At 34.0% G+C, this 20282-nt stretch overlaps 1 protein-coding gene across 9 annotated transcripts in view; it reads left to right on the forward strand.

Annotated features, from left to right (window-relative positions):
- The first annotated feature begins 1106 nt into the window (after positions 1-1106).
- The window catches only part of tacc (transforming acidic coiled-coil protein), a 126258-nt gene continuing 107082 nt past the window's right edge, over positions 1107-20282 (forward strand). The window contains exons 1-2 of one of the 9 annotated variants that reach the window (XM_085956903.1): positions 18093-18472; positions 18941-19059. In XM_085956903.1, the coding sequence (XP_085813029.1) occupies positions 19039-19059 (21 nt within the window). In that variant the 5' untranslated portion in view covers positions 18093-18472; positions 18941-19038. The other 8 variants (XM_085956898.1, XM_085956894.1, XM_085956896.1 and 5 more) reach the window with 8 other exon arrangements.

Genomic DNA, 20282 nt, shown 5'->3' on the forward strand with positions numbered 1-20282 from the left:
TTTCGGATGTGAATTGAAAAAAAAGTCAGTACAGACCTATAAACTTGTCTGTAGAAAAGCCAAAAATGGAACTACGAACTACCATAGGACGCCATTTAAAAAAAATTCATTCGAATGTCAGATTTTGTTCAGTTACGAGTCTTGATTGGGTAGGTAGTTTTGGATAGTGGCTCATCCATCCAGCGCTCGAAATGGAAAAGCTTACGAACCGGAGCGCTCGACAAATTTTCTGAAGATATTTACACAGTCATCAAATCGTGTGTATTTTATAAAAATGAGTGTGTCAGATTTTCTATTCTATGGCCTATCTAGCTCAGATGGTCAACATATTTTTTCCACGAGACGGAGCGATAATTTTATAAATTTCACGAGCCGGAACGGCGCTCCGGTGCGTTCCATTCCATTTCGAGCCCTGCATCCATCCCATTCTTCAGGTAGGTAAGTTTGCAGGTCCGTAATAACCAAAGAGATTGATGGAGTCCAATCTCTTTAGTAATAACCATAGATGTGTAATAACTAATAACTTTTTGAAAACGTAATAATATTTTAGTGATCAGATGGCAACATTAGTACGGTAATATTTTCTTCTTTTAATGTTGGATACAAGTGATAAAACTCGCATTTAAAAATCGCGAACTTCATGGTTGTTTTAAAAGTTCGAGTTGTCGGTTGGTCAGTCAGTGTCATTTTAAAGAATCGTTTTATGCAGAGTTTCATTTATTTTCAATTTAATATTGTTGACTATTTGACCAGAGGTTAGTCTCTTACATATACTTTCATTTGTTCGACCATGGAGAATCAGGTATACCCTGGATCTCAACCAACAACCAAGATGTTTTTGTCACCGATTAAACGGAGCATTCTACGAGAAATAACTGATAATGTGGTAAGTACAGCACAGTTACATTATATTGCTGCTAGATTTCAGTCTTTCATTGTCTGCTTCACTATAAATCATAATAATATAATAAAAAAACTAATTATACTCTAACGATAATAACTGCCATTCGCTTGTTGACGGATTTTTGAATTTTCTTGTTCATTCGTCGTTCTGTTGCCAACTTCAGATAGTTCTGTCACTCTTTAAATTCTCTACAGATGGCAGTATCTGAAAATATTACATATGGCGGAAGACGAAATTTTATACTTCTGTCGAAATCAAATAGATTTAGAAAAATTGTGAATGTCGGGGATTTTGAAATACACATGTTAATCAAGCATTGTAATTCTATTTTGTAATGATTGTGCTAGGTAGCTTTATGTAAGGATTATTGTATATTTAGTTCCCGAAAAGAAGTCTACGTGCATTTCGTTAACCAGGTAGGTGTATTTTGATGTTTTCATTTTGATTTATTCATTATTTTATTGAAAATAATTTAATGTGACAGTAAAAGATCTCGAAATACAATCTATTACTTGCTTCTGATTGTTTTATACACTGTATTTTAATATGACCGTATAATTTCGCGACGGGGCTAATGTTATTATGGTGCATTGCCGGTGAATTTGTATCAAATCGTAATGTCAAATAGTATCAAAAACATATTTTCTCTCTCTAAATAAACTTCCTATATGTTATAATACGTTAACAACCAGTCTGAAAACTGAAATACTTTTTTCTGGTAATCAATATTTTCAATAACTTAAAATAAATGTTCTCAGTTCAGTCTTGCAAAATTCGTGTTTATTTTGTACTATACTATGGTAACAATAAGTATTGTATTAGTAATTAATTATAATATCTATATCAATATAATATAACTTATTATATTCATATATAATATATATATATATGTACCATTGATCTTCCTATTGTTTCCTATTTATTTATTTCATAATATATAATTTATAACATGCACAGAGAACAGACCTCGAATATTGGTCTGTGAGGTAGGTACGTCATGTTTATCTGAGTTTTGTCCCATGATGACAAAAAATAATACGTCAATGTTCGTTTTTATCGTGTATTTTATAATAATCTTTACCAAATAAATACTTAAGGTAATTAAAGCATACCCATCCAACAACAATACCTCTGAGTTCTGGCAGTGACGTGGGGGTAGGCAGATTGAGCGTCGCTTGGGGGCGGCAGTTACTCAAAGGGCGGCAAATCGAGGAGAATGATTAGGTATATAATAGAAAGCTACCTAAACTTAGTAATAACGGAAATATCTTTCCATTAAAAAAATCAGCTCACATGTTGGAAACAAAATATATCTATTAATTAGTACTATGTATACAATTTTCAACAGGACTTTATTTTTTTGTCGGGTTCGCGATGTCTAGTTTACTTCCGTTGTCCTTGTACGTCACGTTCTTCATAGTCACTCGCGAGTTATGCAAGTTGTCAGGTGTATTTTTAAATGTACCTATCTGAAACCGTAGACTCGCAATATTGTCTATTGAAGCAGAAATGGCATTAAAGTTAGATTTAGTAGTATAGGTACCTTGATACCCATATCTTGTTAGTAATGTATCCATACAACACAATTCTTAGATATTGGAGTCGTGAAAGGATGATACAAAGTACAGTATAAAAAAATGTGGCAGCATTTTGGCACTGCCTATGGGCGGCATTTTGTCTAGGGACGTCACTGAGTGCTGGTTGTGTGATATAGAAGTTTTGCAACCAAAATTTCAAATCAAAGTTGATCGTAATAATGCCTGGTCAAGGGTGTCGGAAGATGCATAGGTTCATGGGTATGGGTTCGGTGAATATTTTAAAGCCGAACCGTACTGTGTGTCTTTCACTATATTATTATCTAACATCGACCAGTCAATTTAATATTGACTGACCAAAAAAAAACATAGTTTACCGACTAAAGAGATTGGACTCCCACCGACCGAATTCAGAATTTAAATCGACGCTATCCGAATCCACAAAAGAAGCTTAAGCTGAAAACACATTACCATCACGTCACGTGAGCTCATATGCTATATAATAATACAATCATCGGCATATTCAATAATAAAAAAATATGACAACCTGCAAAAACATTGTGTCAATCACCTATAGCTGTATCTCCCTTAAATCAAATCATCAAAAGCAAACATCATGTGCCGTCACGTCACTCAAAAATGTGTAAATTTGCAGAAAATAAAAAACGTCATCACGCACGCGTGAGGTTGGTGGTGTGGCGGGATACGCATGGGGCTATTTCAGTTTAGTTCTGATACATGTGTGATTCACTATGTCTATCTCAACGTTTCTAAGTGTGACAGCACGTGACATGATGGCAATATGTTCGGCACATTAAATACCAAATAAAACGATACCAAGTGCATATTTTTTGCCCGTGGCGTGAGCTTACTGTGTGCTCACGTGACGTGATGATGATGTGTTTCTACCATTACTAACGTTTGTTTGATTCTATAATGTCAAAAATACTGAAGATTTTGATTTAAACTCGGGTAAGTATCAAACAAATATCTTCCGAACTGTGTCAGTACAGCGATTTCACTAAATAATGGCAACTTGTTAATTTGAATCTATTTTTAGTCGTAGGCGACATTAATTGACAACAAATAAACGTGAATTACAAGAACCATTCAATAAAAGTACGGAGAGTCAGTTTTGTTAAAAATTTGACTAGTTTATTTCTTGTATTGATAGCAATGGTCGTTCGGCAACTTGAACACAGAAAAGGATTTGACGATAAATTAACGTCCAACTAAAGTCACCACATGCAGGTGGAATACCTATACCGATATCCGAAACGATCTGGTTCAACCAAAGATGTTGGGTTGTTTAGGTTAAACACAGTTATTGCCCGCCCAATTGGAGTTACCAAATTATTATCAGTATAATATTTATGTTATATTAAATCGCATGCTTCCTACTGTATTTGGATTGCCTACAGTAGATTAATTAAAATTAAACATAACTAACATAACAAACAAACTAAATATGTAGTGCTACCAGTTCACAATTGAATATGTCTCTTTGAAGCAGACGAAACCAGTCCTGACTTAATATTGAAATAAGTGGAACTTGTAGGTAATATTGTGTTTATTGCGGTAATTTTAATTAATACAATTTATGCAATGCATTTCCACCAAGAATTGTTATTAAGTTAACATCATGAAATACTATATTAGAACTACGATAGAACTGGACTCTGTCTTTGGGGCTATCCAGAGATTGGAACCGCATGTGGTTTTGAACCGTGTGCCATATTAAACTTATGATCTCTATTCATGGACATATATTTTCACTAAGTAAGTATATGAACCTACCTAAATGTATGTACACTCTCGATGGCCGCGTGGCTTAAGCGTCAGCCTATAGCGTCGTGGGTCCCAGGTTCGAAACCTGAGACTGGCAAGTACACACATTGTTTTTTAATTTGTGTATGAGTGAGAGTATGGACCTAATAGGTTGAGCAAGTGGCCGACATCCATTTCTCGTAAAAACAAAATCTGTTAATACAAATCTCCACTCTGTGGAGGCCCATATGATCTTATTAGGATCGGACATGGTCGGGGGGGGGGGGGGGATATGCATACGGCATACGGTCAAACACTTGTAAACTTAGTGAAAATATATTTTCACATAACCATAAGTTAAGTACGGCATACTGCACAGTGTACAAGAAAGGTCACATACGGTTTCCGTCAATAGTATAATGCTACTGGCTTTGGAGTTGAATACAATTTAGGTAGGTAGGTACTTAAAAATGCGATTAAAAGTATTTTAAAATTAAATAAACTAAAAATTAGGAAGAGCGTTTGTTGAAAGGCCTCTGTTTACAATTTCTTATTTTTATCACCCACTTAAATGTTTGGTAGGTTCTATAATTTTGAGTAAATGATAATCCTCATTTTGTATCAGTTTTTTTTATTGTAAGTTATTTTTTGTGTTAAAAATAATATCTATATTTTTATTCTTTCTATTTTACGTATTGATTAATTTGAAATACTTTTAAAGGAAAATATAAGTTTACAATAATAATTATGTCTTTGGCTTCACTTTTTAGAAGATACTATTGAGAATGTTTGATTATAATATAGGTAGGTACCTAAGGTACCTAATTTAATATCAAGCACGCTCCAAGTAAAGGGTGATTCTATGGAGCGATTGCATCAATCGTTTCCTAATGCGACGTTTTTATGTAGATACATTTTCGCTTTGTTGTCTCATTGACTTCTTGAGAAAGAAAATTCCTCGTCCCCTTTTTTGGATATAGCAGGTCGACACACGATAAATAATTCTGATTATAATAATAGTTATGATGCATATTCAATCCACCGGATATACTCTTTTTCTCGAATTCCAAGGGCAGCCGACGATATACCCATCCATTACCTTTACGTTTCGGATTGACAGTTGATACCAGTGTTGCCATCTGTCGTTGACAAAAACACGCCAGGCGCGGTATAAAACGAGCTATTTTGCAGGAAAAAATGCTAGATTTTATAACTTTTTTGTCTATCGAAAAAAAGTGCCCATTATACGGATGAAAATCACACCACGTTTTCCAAGAAACTCATTTTAAAATTGACAAAAAATAATTAACTTATCAAACAACCTACAATAAGTAATAATTAGGTAATACCAGAGAGTGGAATCTCCGATAGTCGTCAATCCGATTCCACAATATGCTTAAGGGGGGACATGCTCGTCGAAGGTCAAAATTGAGTTTTTATTGTATTTTCAAACCATGATCCTGGACACTCCTTAAACGTTGTAGATAATCTATTTATATAATTTTGAAGCCTTATTATCCTTTATAGTTATTTTAAACATTTGATGACTGCATGAAGTATTTTTGTTACATAAAATAGTATTCTTTTAAACCTCTCGCTCTAATGTTTTAGAATATAGTCATATTTCGGTACAGAACTGTGCAGTGGTGTTAAGATTTTTTACATTTATTAATTTTTAAACGCATTTATAAAACCATTAGTATAATTTATTACGAGATAATTTTTGTAAAGTATTCACGATAAAAAATTATTTTGATAATCTCTGTGATCCCAAATTTGACAAGAATTAGGCATTTTATTATTCAAAAAATCGGCAAAATTAACACATTTGAAGATGATTCTAAAGATATTTATTATAAAATATGTCTTTGACCATTCAAGTGTGATAAAAATCTTATGAATAATGATTGCTTTATAATAATTATTGACCTAAGAATAAGGTAGTGTTTTTTTGAAATACGCCATTTCTTTTGTCATTCCCTAGTGGTTAAGCTACAACATACGGCCGTAGCCATAAAATGACAAACTATAATTAAAATAGGGAGCAAAATTATGTTAACGCGCGTGTTTGAACATGTACCTAACTGAATTTTTTTTTATTTTTTTTTAAACGGTACATGTTCAAACACGCGCGTTAATATCATTTTACTCTTTACTTCAATTATAGTTTGTCAATTTATGGCTACGGCCGTATGTTGTAGCTTAACCACTGGGGAATGACAAAAGAAATGGCGTATTTCAAAAAAACACTACCTTATTCTTAGGTCAATAATTATTATAAAGCAATCATTATTCATAAAATGTTTATCACACTTGAATGGTCAAAGACATAGTTTATAATAAATATCTTTAGAATCATCTTGAAATGTGTTAATCTTGCCGATTTTTTGAATAATAAAATGCCTAATTCTTGTCAAATTTGGGATCACAGAGATTATCAATATAATTTTTTATCGTGAATATTTTACAAAAATTATCTCGTAATAAATTATGCTAATGGTTTTATAAATGCGTTTAAAAATTAATAAATGTAAAAAATCTTAACACCACTGCACAGTTATGTACCGAAATATGACTATATTCTAAAACATTAGAGCGAGAGGTTTAAAAGAATACTATTTTATGTAACAAAAATACTTCATGCAGTCATCAAATGTTTAAAATAACTATAAAGGATAATAAGGCTTTAAAAGTATATAAATAGATCATCTACAACGTTTAAGGAGTGTCCAGGATCATGGTTTGAATATACAATAAAAACTCAATTTTGACCTTCGACGAGCATGTCCCCCCTTAAGCACACATTAAATTATAATATCATTATATCACTATAACGCCATCAATGCTCGTATTATTTCTCAAGTACCGACCTACCTTCATTAAAGATTTGATGATCAGAAATTTGATGTGCACGAAAATAAATAAATTAAATATATAGGTTATTTTCAGCACACAAAGCTGTTGAAGGCATCACACAATACTAATAAAAACGCCATAAGCTGGATGCGATTTTTGCAAGTAGACACCTATCTAAAAATGCTAGATCTGGCAAGAAAAACGCTAAGTTGACGACGGTGATTGACACCCTCCTTACACGGTGCATCCTAGCAACGTTATGCGTGCGTCTTCAACGTTTTACCTGCTACCATATAACACGTGTATTTGGATTCAGGGCATGAGTATTTTGATACCCTTCAATTATTTCTTCTTATTTAGTCACTCTTAGTAAGTGTGGAACGAACTGGTGACAACAAATCGGACGTGAGCGCCTGCAATCAATCCCAAGTGGAGCATATGGGCTTCCCCAGAGTGGAGGTTAACAGTTATTTACGAGAAGTGGATGTTGGCTACTTGTTCAACTTATATGTCAACACGTGATTCGAACCCGAGAGCCACGGCTTAATAAACCGACATGTTACCGTTTGGCGTTTACTTTAAATGTGTGATAAATTGTTATCAGTATTTTAAAATACTCTACTTTATCCTCGACGGAGTTCAATGACTCTAGCCTTTCAGACTTTACGATCGTCTTTAGATTAGACACCCAGAAGCTTTTTGCTTCGACCTGAGCGCTTTGGTCAGTTCGCACGTACAATATTGTCCGCAACTCTTTGCCCGTTGCTACAATGTTTTTTGTACTTCCAGTGGCTCTCACAACATGATGGAAGGCAGTCAAATACTAATTTACATAATTAATTGAGATATCGTTTACCTAGTAGAATTTCATTCTCGATATTTTTATGACCGACATAGCTATTGGCTAAAATTATAAATTTCTGTTATTTAATGTTATTCTATTGTATTATTCACATAATGTTGTTTCTGATTGACTGTGAAATATGGATCTCACAATGTACAAAAAATAATCATTCCATTTGATCTGTTGATTAACAGTAAAGTTAATATCCATTCACTCACTCCTTGTTCAAAAACCGCCGGGAAGAGGAATTGAACGACACCCTTTTTAATATTATTCTTTAATGTAGTTCTTTCGGTTTGCTTCCTGTCTGTACGAAAACATGTATTTCCAATCATGACTAAAACCTAACTAACGTAGGTAATAATCACTTCAATTTAGATAAACTTTATAAAGGCTTCTCTTTTAAGTGTATACAAACAGTTCATTAGTCACACCATCTTTCGGATTTCACCAAATTATAGGCTCTCATGACGAACATGTTTTAAAGCTTAATGGTTAGTAGTTTTGAGGGTATAATACGGTATACTATCAGTAGAAGGCGGAAATTCTACTTGCGCGCGATCGGTATACTATATTGTAGATTTGTAGAACCTCAACAGGGATGCCGCAAAATGCCCGGAATTTTAAAGGGCACTGAAACGTAGCATTTAGAAAAGGTGGGGCATCGACTCAAATTCTGAATACCTATGAAAAACCGTATAAAAGTATGGAAAGAAAGCTCAAAAAACCTTCATACAGATTTAAAATAAATCCTGCGTATGTAATTTTAGGTATATATATATATATATTTTCCTTCGATGCATTCACTGCCCCGTGTGTGGACGTCGCAAAATACCCTATCTGCTAACACAATTGTATAAGAAAATTGCATGTAGGTACACGGGAAACAGAGCATTGTTTTCATAATGTGTTTTTCGCGTCCATTTCACAAAGTTTTCCCACAGGAAATTTTGTACGAGTTCGTTCACAGTGAAACTCGCTTGCACGAAGAAAATGCACTGCTAAAGACGAGAGACTTTTTAGTCATGTTTTCATGATGCCCCTTTTAAGTTGTGTACTTATTTCATTGACAGTTTAAACTTGTTCAATTATTGTAGTAGTTGTTGATTAATTATTAGAGCTATCGATTATATTCTTTGATTAATAATGTAAGTTGGTTTATTAATTATTTGAATCTGTTAGCAATGCATTAATATTGTTTGATATTAACTGACAGTAAGTAATCGGTCTTATTTCCATCGGGTTTTCCTCGAGAGATCGTGCTTGCTTATACATTTTTTTTTTACAAAATGTTGGCATATTTCGTTCGACCACTGCCAGTAATATTTTGAAAGCAGGCACTTATTACTGTAGTTACAATCGATCTTTCAGCCAAGTCCGACGGCCTGGCGTTCAATTAATATCTGAATTGCACTTTGTTTTCAGAAACGCTTTGTCCATTTAGTTTCACTGCCGTGGACAATGGAATGGTTAGTGGCTTTCAGTAGTTCGCAGATCTTGAAACGACTGACATGTTGAAAGATTCGACAGAATGCTTTGGTCTGGGTATAATAAATTTAATAAAAACTATTACTAACGCGCGCATTGGTTTTATCGGATGAAAATAACTCCCTTTATTGAAAATTCTAAGTAAACATTATACCTATTAGTTAAATATACCTAGTTACATTTTCTGCACGACTAGCCTATTTATGTAACCATTTCAATACAGTTATAATAACATTACTATGTATTCATTGCGTCCTATCATGTGTCTACCATATCCAACTCAGCCATACCTAGTTAATTTGTGCGTTGGGTCGGCCTGTCAAGAGTCCATAAAACTTCTTATCTATATATCGTCAGAGGAACATAGATTGACCGTAGGTAGACCCTAGTTTTGAGGCTGAGGAGGTTGAGAGTCATCTTTTTTCCATGTTCATTTAATGCCTATGCAATTGGAACACCTGCAATGATCAATCTATATATTTTTTTAAAATATTTTCTGTATGCTGCGTGGAATGTAATAGACGTTTCGATACATTAATCGAAAATGTACTGAATGTTTTGGGGGGTGGTTTTCAGCTTGCCATCAAATTAAATAATATTCCTTATTGGGTATTGAACCCCTGAAATATTTTTAAATTAACAGTTGCAATGCCAAATGGCGATATAAGTACCATATTATTATGGCACACGGTCAAGATACTCGTACTAAAGATTCGTGAAAACGGTTTGTTGATAATGACTTCAACCTTTCGGTGAAAATTGGGAATATGTTTATTTTGTCCGAATGGTGCACAGATAAGTAATTATGTGTGATGCGCGGTTTCATGAGCTTACAGGAAACTATAGACACATCACCTTAGTTGACTTTCATATAGGTACTGATTACATACAGATTAATAGAAAGATCCTTCAAAATTATGGACCTAATGGGGTTCCCACCCACATCTGTCGCATTCGGGGCGTGAACATTGGCAATTAAGTTACTGACAGATGCTTTTGAGGTGTTTGTTTTTCATAATTGTATATTAAATGCCTTTTGATTTAATTAACGATGTTTCACTGGTGATAACTCTTTCTGCGCAGTAATATTCATTTCATTTACCACATTGTTCACCAAAAGGGCCTTGGGTTATGCTTTGTTGGAACATTGCAAAGGAAAACAGGAATGTAGCTTAACGTTTTATAAATATTTTTATCCCGGAAAACAAAAGCAGTTTCCCTTTTCCGCGTACGTTAGTAATACGATCCTCACAAGAACCTGCCGCTCGATAAACAGTACATTGAAAGTCTGAAATTGAATACCCCACAAAGCCGCGAAAGCAGCTCAGTATGAGATTAGCTAAAAGCAGTTGTTGAGACTGACAGAACCATTAAATTAAACTATATATATTTAGAAATAGTTTGTAAACAACAGAACATTAATCTGTAGATACGAAAAATCAACATTTTCTGATTGATATGCGGCTTATAATAAGACCCTATAAGACGGTTCAGCAGTTGCTATTGAAAAAAGTGCAACGTAGAACGTCATTTTACAACGGTTCATAAAAATATATGGTACTGAATATCCTATTAACAACAGTTTAAGAAAATCTAAAGTGAAAGAATTGAAAGCCACATTAGTTGCCCAACAATGTCTGTAAACTAAATCAAGAGCTGCTACAATTGCTTCGTTTAAGATTACACATATACTTGCAATGCACTTGTGCAATTGTGCTGATTTTTTCAAAAAAAGGTCATCGCCTATGTGTGGCTCACCTAAAATTTTTAAATTCTTAATTTGCTAGAGATAGACTAAAGGTTGGGCACCACTAGGGCTTATGTTATAAGGATAAGGTTTTTATTGAAATCTAACAGCCCAATGCATGGAATGCCATTAATCGTTAGTAGTTATTTATGCATGTATCGGCTGTTTAATGGCGAAAAAATAATGACAAATCGATTGCGCATAAAATTACTGACGTTTTTGCATTTGCCTGGTAACCTGAAAATCTTACGTCTATCTGTCGTTTCCTACTTGTTTCCGACTAAAGAAAATTCTATTTATTATTGAATCAATACGCAATGGTTTGAGAATCTGTTTTACGACTTCTCGTATTATTTTATATGGGTGACACTCAGTGACAGTAGATTCGGGGTATGCACCGACATGACCTACGGGTCCTATAGTAATCTTCTTATGTCATGTACTCATGTCCTTGCGAGAGATGCGGCTAAACTCTTCCTAACCACGCCTTGGCCATCGTATGCCAAACAGATCGGTGGTGCACGGATGCCCTCGATTCCTAAGATAATTATTAGAGACACATAAGCCAACACCACCAAGAATGGCAGAGTTTCCATTTACGCCGCATATAAGTCGGAAAAAATATGTAGCTAAAGAAAGATCCCTTCTAAATTTTAAGTTACAGTATGCAAGCATACCTAAGAGATAGTCAGTCGGATAGAGCCACGGATAATATCCTACAGCCGAAAGTAAAGCAGTCTCAAAAATTTCTTCTGGACCGTCCCCACCAAAAGGCTGTACGTCAACTGATGCGGCGCCCAAACGGTACACCCAATTGTATCTTTGTGACCCATATTATAGAAGTTTAGTAACTTTTGAAGCAGCAATAAAACAGATTGATCTTAATTATTAAGTGCTCATTCATGCATTTGTCATAATGCTATCCTAAGGACACTGCCACAAATTATGAGTGTGCTAATAATACACTTATGCGATTCACTTGACCTGAATGAAATCCGCGAATCCCGCTGGTCTCCATTGGTCTGGCGAGGAATCGCGCGGGCGTGGGCGTCGCCGGCGTCGGCCACCAAACAAATCAAAACGACGCGGAACCCCGCCGCGTTTCTTTATATTTATGTTTCCCTTCGGACTTCTGTTTGTTTTTCTTTCATAGTCAGATCGTCTCTCGTTTGCTGTATCTATATAACCCCTCGCCGCAGGTAGCCGTGTGGTACAATGCTATGTAAACACAGGCCAATTTAATATTTGAAGATATTGATATAAATCTGTTTATTTTGCACGCGGAAAGCTTACATATTATTATAATTTTGCATTTGTATTAGTCACCGGTTATTTATAATACACAAATTAACTAGGTACCTATCTAGTAATAACACACGTCATGGAAATAAATACTATCAGGCAAATTTATTACTAAATATAAAAATAATGTAATAGGCAACGAGAAACGTGGAGTAGGTATTTACAATTTTAGACGGTTAGCTTATTGTACCAATTTAATACCTCAATACATAAATACGATAAAGTGATAATATTTATCAGTTTACCACTTTAGCTGTCGATAGCCGCCTTGTGTATAGAATACCCCTGCACAAGGTAATTATTTTTTGAGATGTTTTATTAATATCAATCATGAATGTATTATTATTTTTACCATCAAGTCAGCGGTAAATGCCAATACCTTTGCAACGATGATACCAATAATAACTGACGTTAGAAATCAACGAGTAGGTACGTGTGTACATAATGAGCTAGTTTTTGTTACTTATTAGTTTAATGTAAATGTTACACGGACCGCGTATCTAGTGCTGACAACGCGACTGGCGCGTTTGCATTAGTTGGCAATTAGATATAATTACCATGATATTTAAATGTGGTAATTAATTAATAATTATCTGGTCAGCAGTAAATGTGTTAATCGCGAAAATTACCAAAAAATGCTTTTTGTTAAACTCACAAACCTTCTACAATTCTTCTGAATTATTTGGAAAACTAAGATTAGAAATTATGTTTAGTTTATAATTCTACATTGATTAATATTATACATATTTATACGGAAATGAATTTACGCGGAATTAAAAAAAAAACTAGTAAGTATATGTTAAAGATTAAAATAATAAAACAAATCAGCTGTGCAGAATGACTTTAGCATCACCATGAGCAAAATAGTTTGTTATTTGATTAAATAATATAGTTTTAATTTTTCTGATGATCATTAATAAAACCGCACTAAAAATCTGGAATTGCTGCCAGTTGTTGCAAATACCAAACAAAACATATTCATTCATATGGGTAGATAATATAATCCAAACTATTTACGCCACATACAATCATTTCTCAGTTTATGCCGCATTTTAATATCAAAATGGCAATTAGACGAGTTGGCCTCATAAACCTTTGAACGTCCCGCACGGCACTGTTATGTTGCGTGTTTAAAGGGTTAACATCGACTATAGAGGAATATAGTATATGTCAAATGTGACAACGCGATCAGCTGATCCCGCTTATTAGTCAGCAGATGTCTGTCTAAATTGGGGGCGTCGATGTTCGCATCCACCAGACTAGTAAGCCGGTGCATGCGAAATTATTTCGCGTTCATCAAAAATGCGACATTGTTGTGTTATATGTTTTTTAAACACTCCTTTAACAGATCATGTACTAATTAAATTGAACTAATTTTTATCGATGAAAGATTTACAATATTTAAGCATCAAGCCTACTTTACTTGTCATCGTGTTTCTGAGGTTGTCATATTCTTAAATACTATGTGTTAATCATCGAATAAAAAATAGTTTAATTCAATTATTAGCGAGTGCAAATTGGTACGTCAAAACTAAAATTTTGAGAGATTAGATAATATATGAGTCAAAGTTGATTAAAAATTACAAAAGATGGTCACCAATATTAAATGGAATGTGATAACACTTTTGTCGCACATTGTTAGTAAATTTCTGCTTAATTAATTATTGCATTGATGTTTATTTGGTTACGGACAGTAGTGTTGTTAGTTTGAACTAGGTATTATAGTGTGAATAAAGCCACTTTTATTTGCTGGATTTATCCGTATTGATATTATAAATTGATATTATTTATTGTTACTAGTAGTTTCAGGTTGAAAACATTTTACACAAACATTCACCCGTGTTACCAAATTGATAATTTGGATTTTCGATTCGATATGCTAATGCTGCAATTACATTATGATCACGTCACGTACTGTCACATGCTGGTACGGCGACAAATTAAGTCATTCCGCAGAATATTTTGATTGATCAATACTTATCTCTATAAATTCAAAAATGGTGAGTGCCAACCGTATTAGTATTTTGAATTATTATTCATGCTAATTTCGATTAATTTGAACAGTTTCTTCTTGTGTGTACGTTAAAATTACTCGCCATATTGCACCCATAGATAATATTTGAACAGAACCCAACCTGCAGACCATATATAATAGACAATAATTTAATAGGAAATCCACAGAGAAAACTACTAAAAACAAAGAACTCGCGATTTCGACATGATTCGAAAATGTGTAAGCATGTAGAAAATAATAAAAAACGTCCATTGAGATGCGGTTATTGATGTAGCGCGGTACGCGTAAAGCGACCTCATTGGCGATTTCGGTAGATTTGACATTGTTCGTTTCAAAATGTGCTACGGGATGGGAGCATGAGTCTGAACGTTTTAAATAGCAAGAAAAATAAGATTACACACTTTCCCCCCGTAGAGGCAGCTTACTGTGACAGCACGTGTCAGCACGTAACGTGATGATAATGTATTCGAACCATAAGAAACATTATTGTCGGCAGCTGCCTATGGCCAGTATCATTAAAATATATTGCATACAATCTAAATCAGTTTTGTAACCTTGATTAAATATTTTTACTGCTAAAATATGAGTTAAAAGCTACTAGCATATTTTCATGGTAAGATACATAAATGAATTCTTACATATTTTTTGCGCTGATGGTAACCTCATTGTCAGGTTAACATCGCTCGTAAAATCAATTATATTCCCTGACGCGTTGTGTAATTAATCACCTGCCTAGTGCATCGTATTATTTCGAGAAAAATAGTCAAGCATTCCGAGCCCCGCGTGAAATCATCATTGTTTACGAACTACCAAATGACAAAATAATAAATTACCCGTGATCATTGCGGGAGGAGGTACTTACAGACAAATAATTTGTTATGATTGTAAAGTGTACGTTTTTTTTAGTAATTTAATGTAGTTTATATTTGTGTTAACATAATCACGTGGTCTTCAGTCAGAGATCTTTTCCAAGTTTATGAAGAGTATCTAGAAAATTTTAATAATTTATATTTAGGCTGAGCAAAAATATTGATATTTCTTGATCTTTACTATTGGTTTTGGTTGTCTGAATCATATCCACATTAGTTTCTTTGCTATGAAAATAATAACATTTGTAATGTAATGTAATCCAATATATTTTTTTACTATGTTCGTTCATAAGAATATCATACATTTCCACAAGGATAAGTTGTGTTTGAACACATGTTTGTTTTTACGAGAAATTGATGTTAGCCACTTGGTCAACCTATTGGGTCCAAACACACATTGAAAAACTCGCTTTCGTGGGCGTTAATCCAATATTAGAGATAACTAATCTATCCACGTTAAGCAACAAATCTAGTTCCTGACCTCTTGGTTATGTTTAAAATTGTAAATTCAGTCTTCAACTGACCCGAACTATTGAGTATGTTTCAGTTTCGTGTCCTGACTAGACAGATTGGTGCAAAAATTGTGACCCGTTAATGTTAATTTTTTAAAGCCATCTTCTCTATTCTTCAATACCAATGATTTAAGAAATAATTTTTCTATTGCCATGTTCAATACCTTCGTTCAGGTTCTCAAGCACTTCATTAAAGGATCTTTTTATATGTACTTACTCAGCTTGTTTTCATAATATGGCATGCCGATTTAATTTTATTGTCCTTTTCCTTTTTTTAAATTTGATACATTGTCTTTTGTTATATTATATTTAACCTGACTGTAATATTTTATTATTATTGTTCTATTGTTATTTTATTATTAAGTTTATATGTGGTTTGTTTTACTGTTGTGTTTTATATATACAATTTTCTTTCATATGTCCCCATTTATAAATAAATAAGTATATAAAATACATTGGTATCGAAAACTTTTTTATATACAATTTTCTTTCATATGTCCCCATTTATAAATAAGTAAGTATATAAAATACATTGGTATTGAAAACTTTTTCTATATAGTTTTTTAGGCACGTAACCTTCAGCTTGTCAATTATTATTGATGGTCACATTTTCGCGAAGTGTAGATTTTGCTGTGTCTGTTTTGGTATACCTTATTATTTATGTTGAACATTGTTGCTTGCATTCGTTTTAATGATGTAAAAATTTTCGAAAGGGAAAACGAGTAACAAATCCATTTTACGATTCGTTTCATATTTTGCATTTGCGCATGCCGCACTGCACGTTCCTGTTTGCATTATTTACTTATTTGTTGCAAAAATATCTGTTTTATCAATTTTTTTGTACTGTTGTTACGATAACGTCGAAGCATATTGGATTGTTGATTTCTAAAATAAGAAAAAAGGCGTTTTAATCATATCAGCAAATGCTTTGAATGCCTTGATGACATATTATATTGATTATATTGTAAGTTTTATCTATAATGCAGAACAGATTAATAAATAGAATTCCGAGTGGCGGCTATTCCCCAATACACTACATTTTGACGCAGGGTTTTGAATGTGTGATTGTCATATGAAAATGAACCACACATTGTAGACGTGCAATAGTGTGTGTTGCAAGTTTCAAATACACCAATATTGAATGAGTGTCGGCGCATAAACCGAGAGCAGTTGTCAGAACGAAAGACTACGATTAGCGTGTTCTTAAAACGTGTTTAAGTTTATCGCATATTCTTCCACACTCGAGATCGGTTGCCTGTTACTCCACACCCGTTAGGTATTTCAGTTCCCATTATTTCTGAGTTCCCTGCTATGTTCTATATATGTACCTAATATTTTCCTGTCGTTTTCTATAAGTACGCAACGCTTGTCAATTCATTATTGTGCAAGGGTAAATTTATTGTAATGGGGTGAATGGGACTTAAAAGAATACAACATAATCGTAAGACGTTTGTCATTTCGTGTGGATGGGACAAAAATACTGTAGCCTTTTGCAACAATCTACGTCTGTAAAGAAGGATTTTATGTTTCTATGAACTTGGAAATAAAGTATATACATTGCTCGGATCCCGAAAGATAATATCATATGTTACCATGAAATATAAACCCTAAATCAATAGTGTTTAATTAAAAATAAAATCACCATTTTTCCGAAACCGTGTAGTAAAAAAGTGTAGATGTTTTGATTAAAAATTTTCAGATCTTAAATCAGCTATTTTATTAATTTAGTATTTATGTTATTGTTATTACAATTTGCCTTTTTTGTTTGAGGTTTGGGATGAGGGAAGATTTTAATTTACATAATTGGATACAAAAATAATTTTTGGTTTTACCGAACAAAATTCCCCCACCCTGCGTTAAAATTGACTTCGTTATGCATTTATTTGTCAATCATTTGCGAAATCTCAAAGAATGCATTATGTATGACAGATTGACAGCCCGTCACCGTACTTCCTCACCTCATGAATGACTGAGTTATCAGAACATTTAGTTGCCTGCTTATTATGTGATTGTATTTTAACTTATAACAGTTATCTGACATAATAACTAGCGCATCATGGAAGTCAAGTCTTGAACTTTCCTAAAGTGCCTGCGAGTCATTCACGCCGGCCATATTGTCCGATGTCCATTTACGTACCTTGCCGTTTTTGCAATGCACGCCCTCCTCTCCCCCCTCACTCTCTGATAATACCCAACAATACAAATTATAATCGCCGTCGTACTGTTTGTGTGTTTTTCGTCGTTTCCAGCTGTCATTGCGCTCCTCCGTAGTTGGGGCTCGTTCGCTTACCGCCCGCCGGCTTTTACGTGCGATTTCGGTTAGTTACCGCCGCGCCACAACGACAGGACGTCGCATTATCGAACACCCACGCGGCGGACGTCGCATTTTCCCGCTTTTCGCACCGTATTGCGTCGCGCCGTTCGATATTCGAAAGTTTTTCGAACTTTCCCGCGCGCGCCGAATATAACTTAAAACGCGCACTAACGAACACTAATTAAGCGAGTGCGCGCCAATTAAATCACCCCCCGAAATAAACGAAGCGATGTCCAATTATCATTGCTGAAAAATAACTATTTTTGTAACATTTCATGTGATATAATATTAATATTAACTGATAGTAAGAACTCAGTGAAGTATTGAGTGTTTACAATATTTACATCATTGATTTGTATACATGTTATTATGTAAACGGTATAGAGACGCGAATTTTACTTTGTTTTGGTTAGCTCGATTCGCAATGTTTTTGTATACACTTTGAATGTTCACATTTGCGTGGAACTCGTCCAAAATTTCGCCTCGTCAAGGGTATACTCGTACATACTATTATTAATATATCTCAAAATATAATTCAAATTACGCAGATACGTTTTAAAATTTCATACGCGATTGTGTGATCCGCGTAAGTGATAATAATTTTCATGAGACGTTTTATCACTTTCGCAATTTTTGCACTGGTTTAGATAACTGTTTTCAATGCAGTGTCTGCGCCTAAAAATACAAATATTCCTGATAAGGCAGAGTTTTTATCCGTTGTCCACGTAAAACAAAATACCTATTATAACGATTACTAATCGAATGATGTTGTCGGAATTTAATTTTAGTGATCTGATGTGATACGGTGTATTATCGCGTGAAAAGTGGTCGCACACTATCTCGTGGCTAAAGATGTTTATGTGGTTGTGTTTGTTGTGACATCAGTATGGGATCTACTTTTGCAAAGGTACATAATTATTATGATTATTGTTGGTTATCAAATAATCACATTAATGCAAGTACTATTATGATGTTATGTTAATACACTTAATACCTAATAACGAATCTTCAACGTGGTCAATTTGTATGCCTGTTACATAGAAAGATTGTGTAGGTATATTTTGACCTCGGATCATTATACGAATTTTTGAAGTAGGCAATCCTACCTGACAATCTGTGATACATATGTTATTTTCAGTAATTACTAAGTAAAGTACGAGCATTCTTTCCTGCCAATTAATTTCATTTTTTTTACCCGGTGTGGTATATTTTTGACGACGAAATTTGGCAACACTGGTCATAGCAGTGTGTTGAATTGAAACTTACTTAACCACTGTTTAATAAATATATAGGTATTCATATTCTAACATGGACCGCGTTATGCATTTGTAGATCAACCGTATTGAATCGAATTTTAGATAATTAGTATTTTAAAATATGTACCAATGCAATTAATCCATTAGCACTCCATTAAAACTCACAATGGATATGACATAATATATTTTTTAAATTTAATGTTTCACTAGCATTTTTGCGTATTTAAATACATAAGGCAGTCCAGTCCATGTACCTATGTATAATCAATCGTGCATTATACTGATTAATAGTCCTATTCATTTACCAAACCCTGAATATTAATGTGCACCCTAACAAAATGTCACAAAAAGAATGACAAGCTTTATTACTACTTCTGTGCAAGATCTCTATGGTGATATGTTTTGAAGAATCTGTACAATCAAGTCATATCACTTCTTGTCAGCCTTGCAAGTGGAGTTGCACCTAGCGAATACGGAGCCCTATTGGAGCCTTTAGGAGTTGCCATTCGTTAGATATTTTTTATTTTTTACAACATTTAGATTCTTCACTGTTTCTTCACTTTCAATGAATAACATTCAAGGCTGTTGAGTCTTTTGTAATGCTAGATTTGTTGAAAAAATCGTTAGATGATACTGGAAAAAATCCTACCAACCACAACCTCTTTGCCCTGAGTCAACTAAGAAAAAAAACGGCATTATCGGAGTTTATACATGACCCGTAATCATCGCTGGATAAAAAATGAAAAATCTTCCCAGGAAAAGTCGACGACTTATTTTAGGTTGACTGATCGATTAGGTGGATTGGAGGTCGACGTCATCCAAGAAGACGGAAGCTTGTATTCGGTCTTTATATTCGTACCATCTGATCCACACA

Source organism: Rhyacophila brunnea, unplaced genomic scaffold (assembly GCF_057557595.1).
Source record: "Rhyacophila brunnea isolate RB1 unplaced genomic scaffold, BYU_Rbru_1.0 scaffold_6, whole genome shotgun sequence".
Lineage (NCBI taxonomy): Eukaryota > Metazoa > Arthropoda > Insecta > Trichoptera > Rhyacophilidae > Rhyacophila > Rhyacophila brunnea.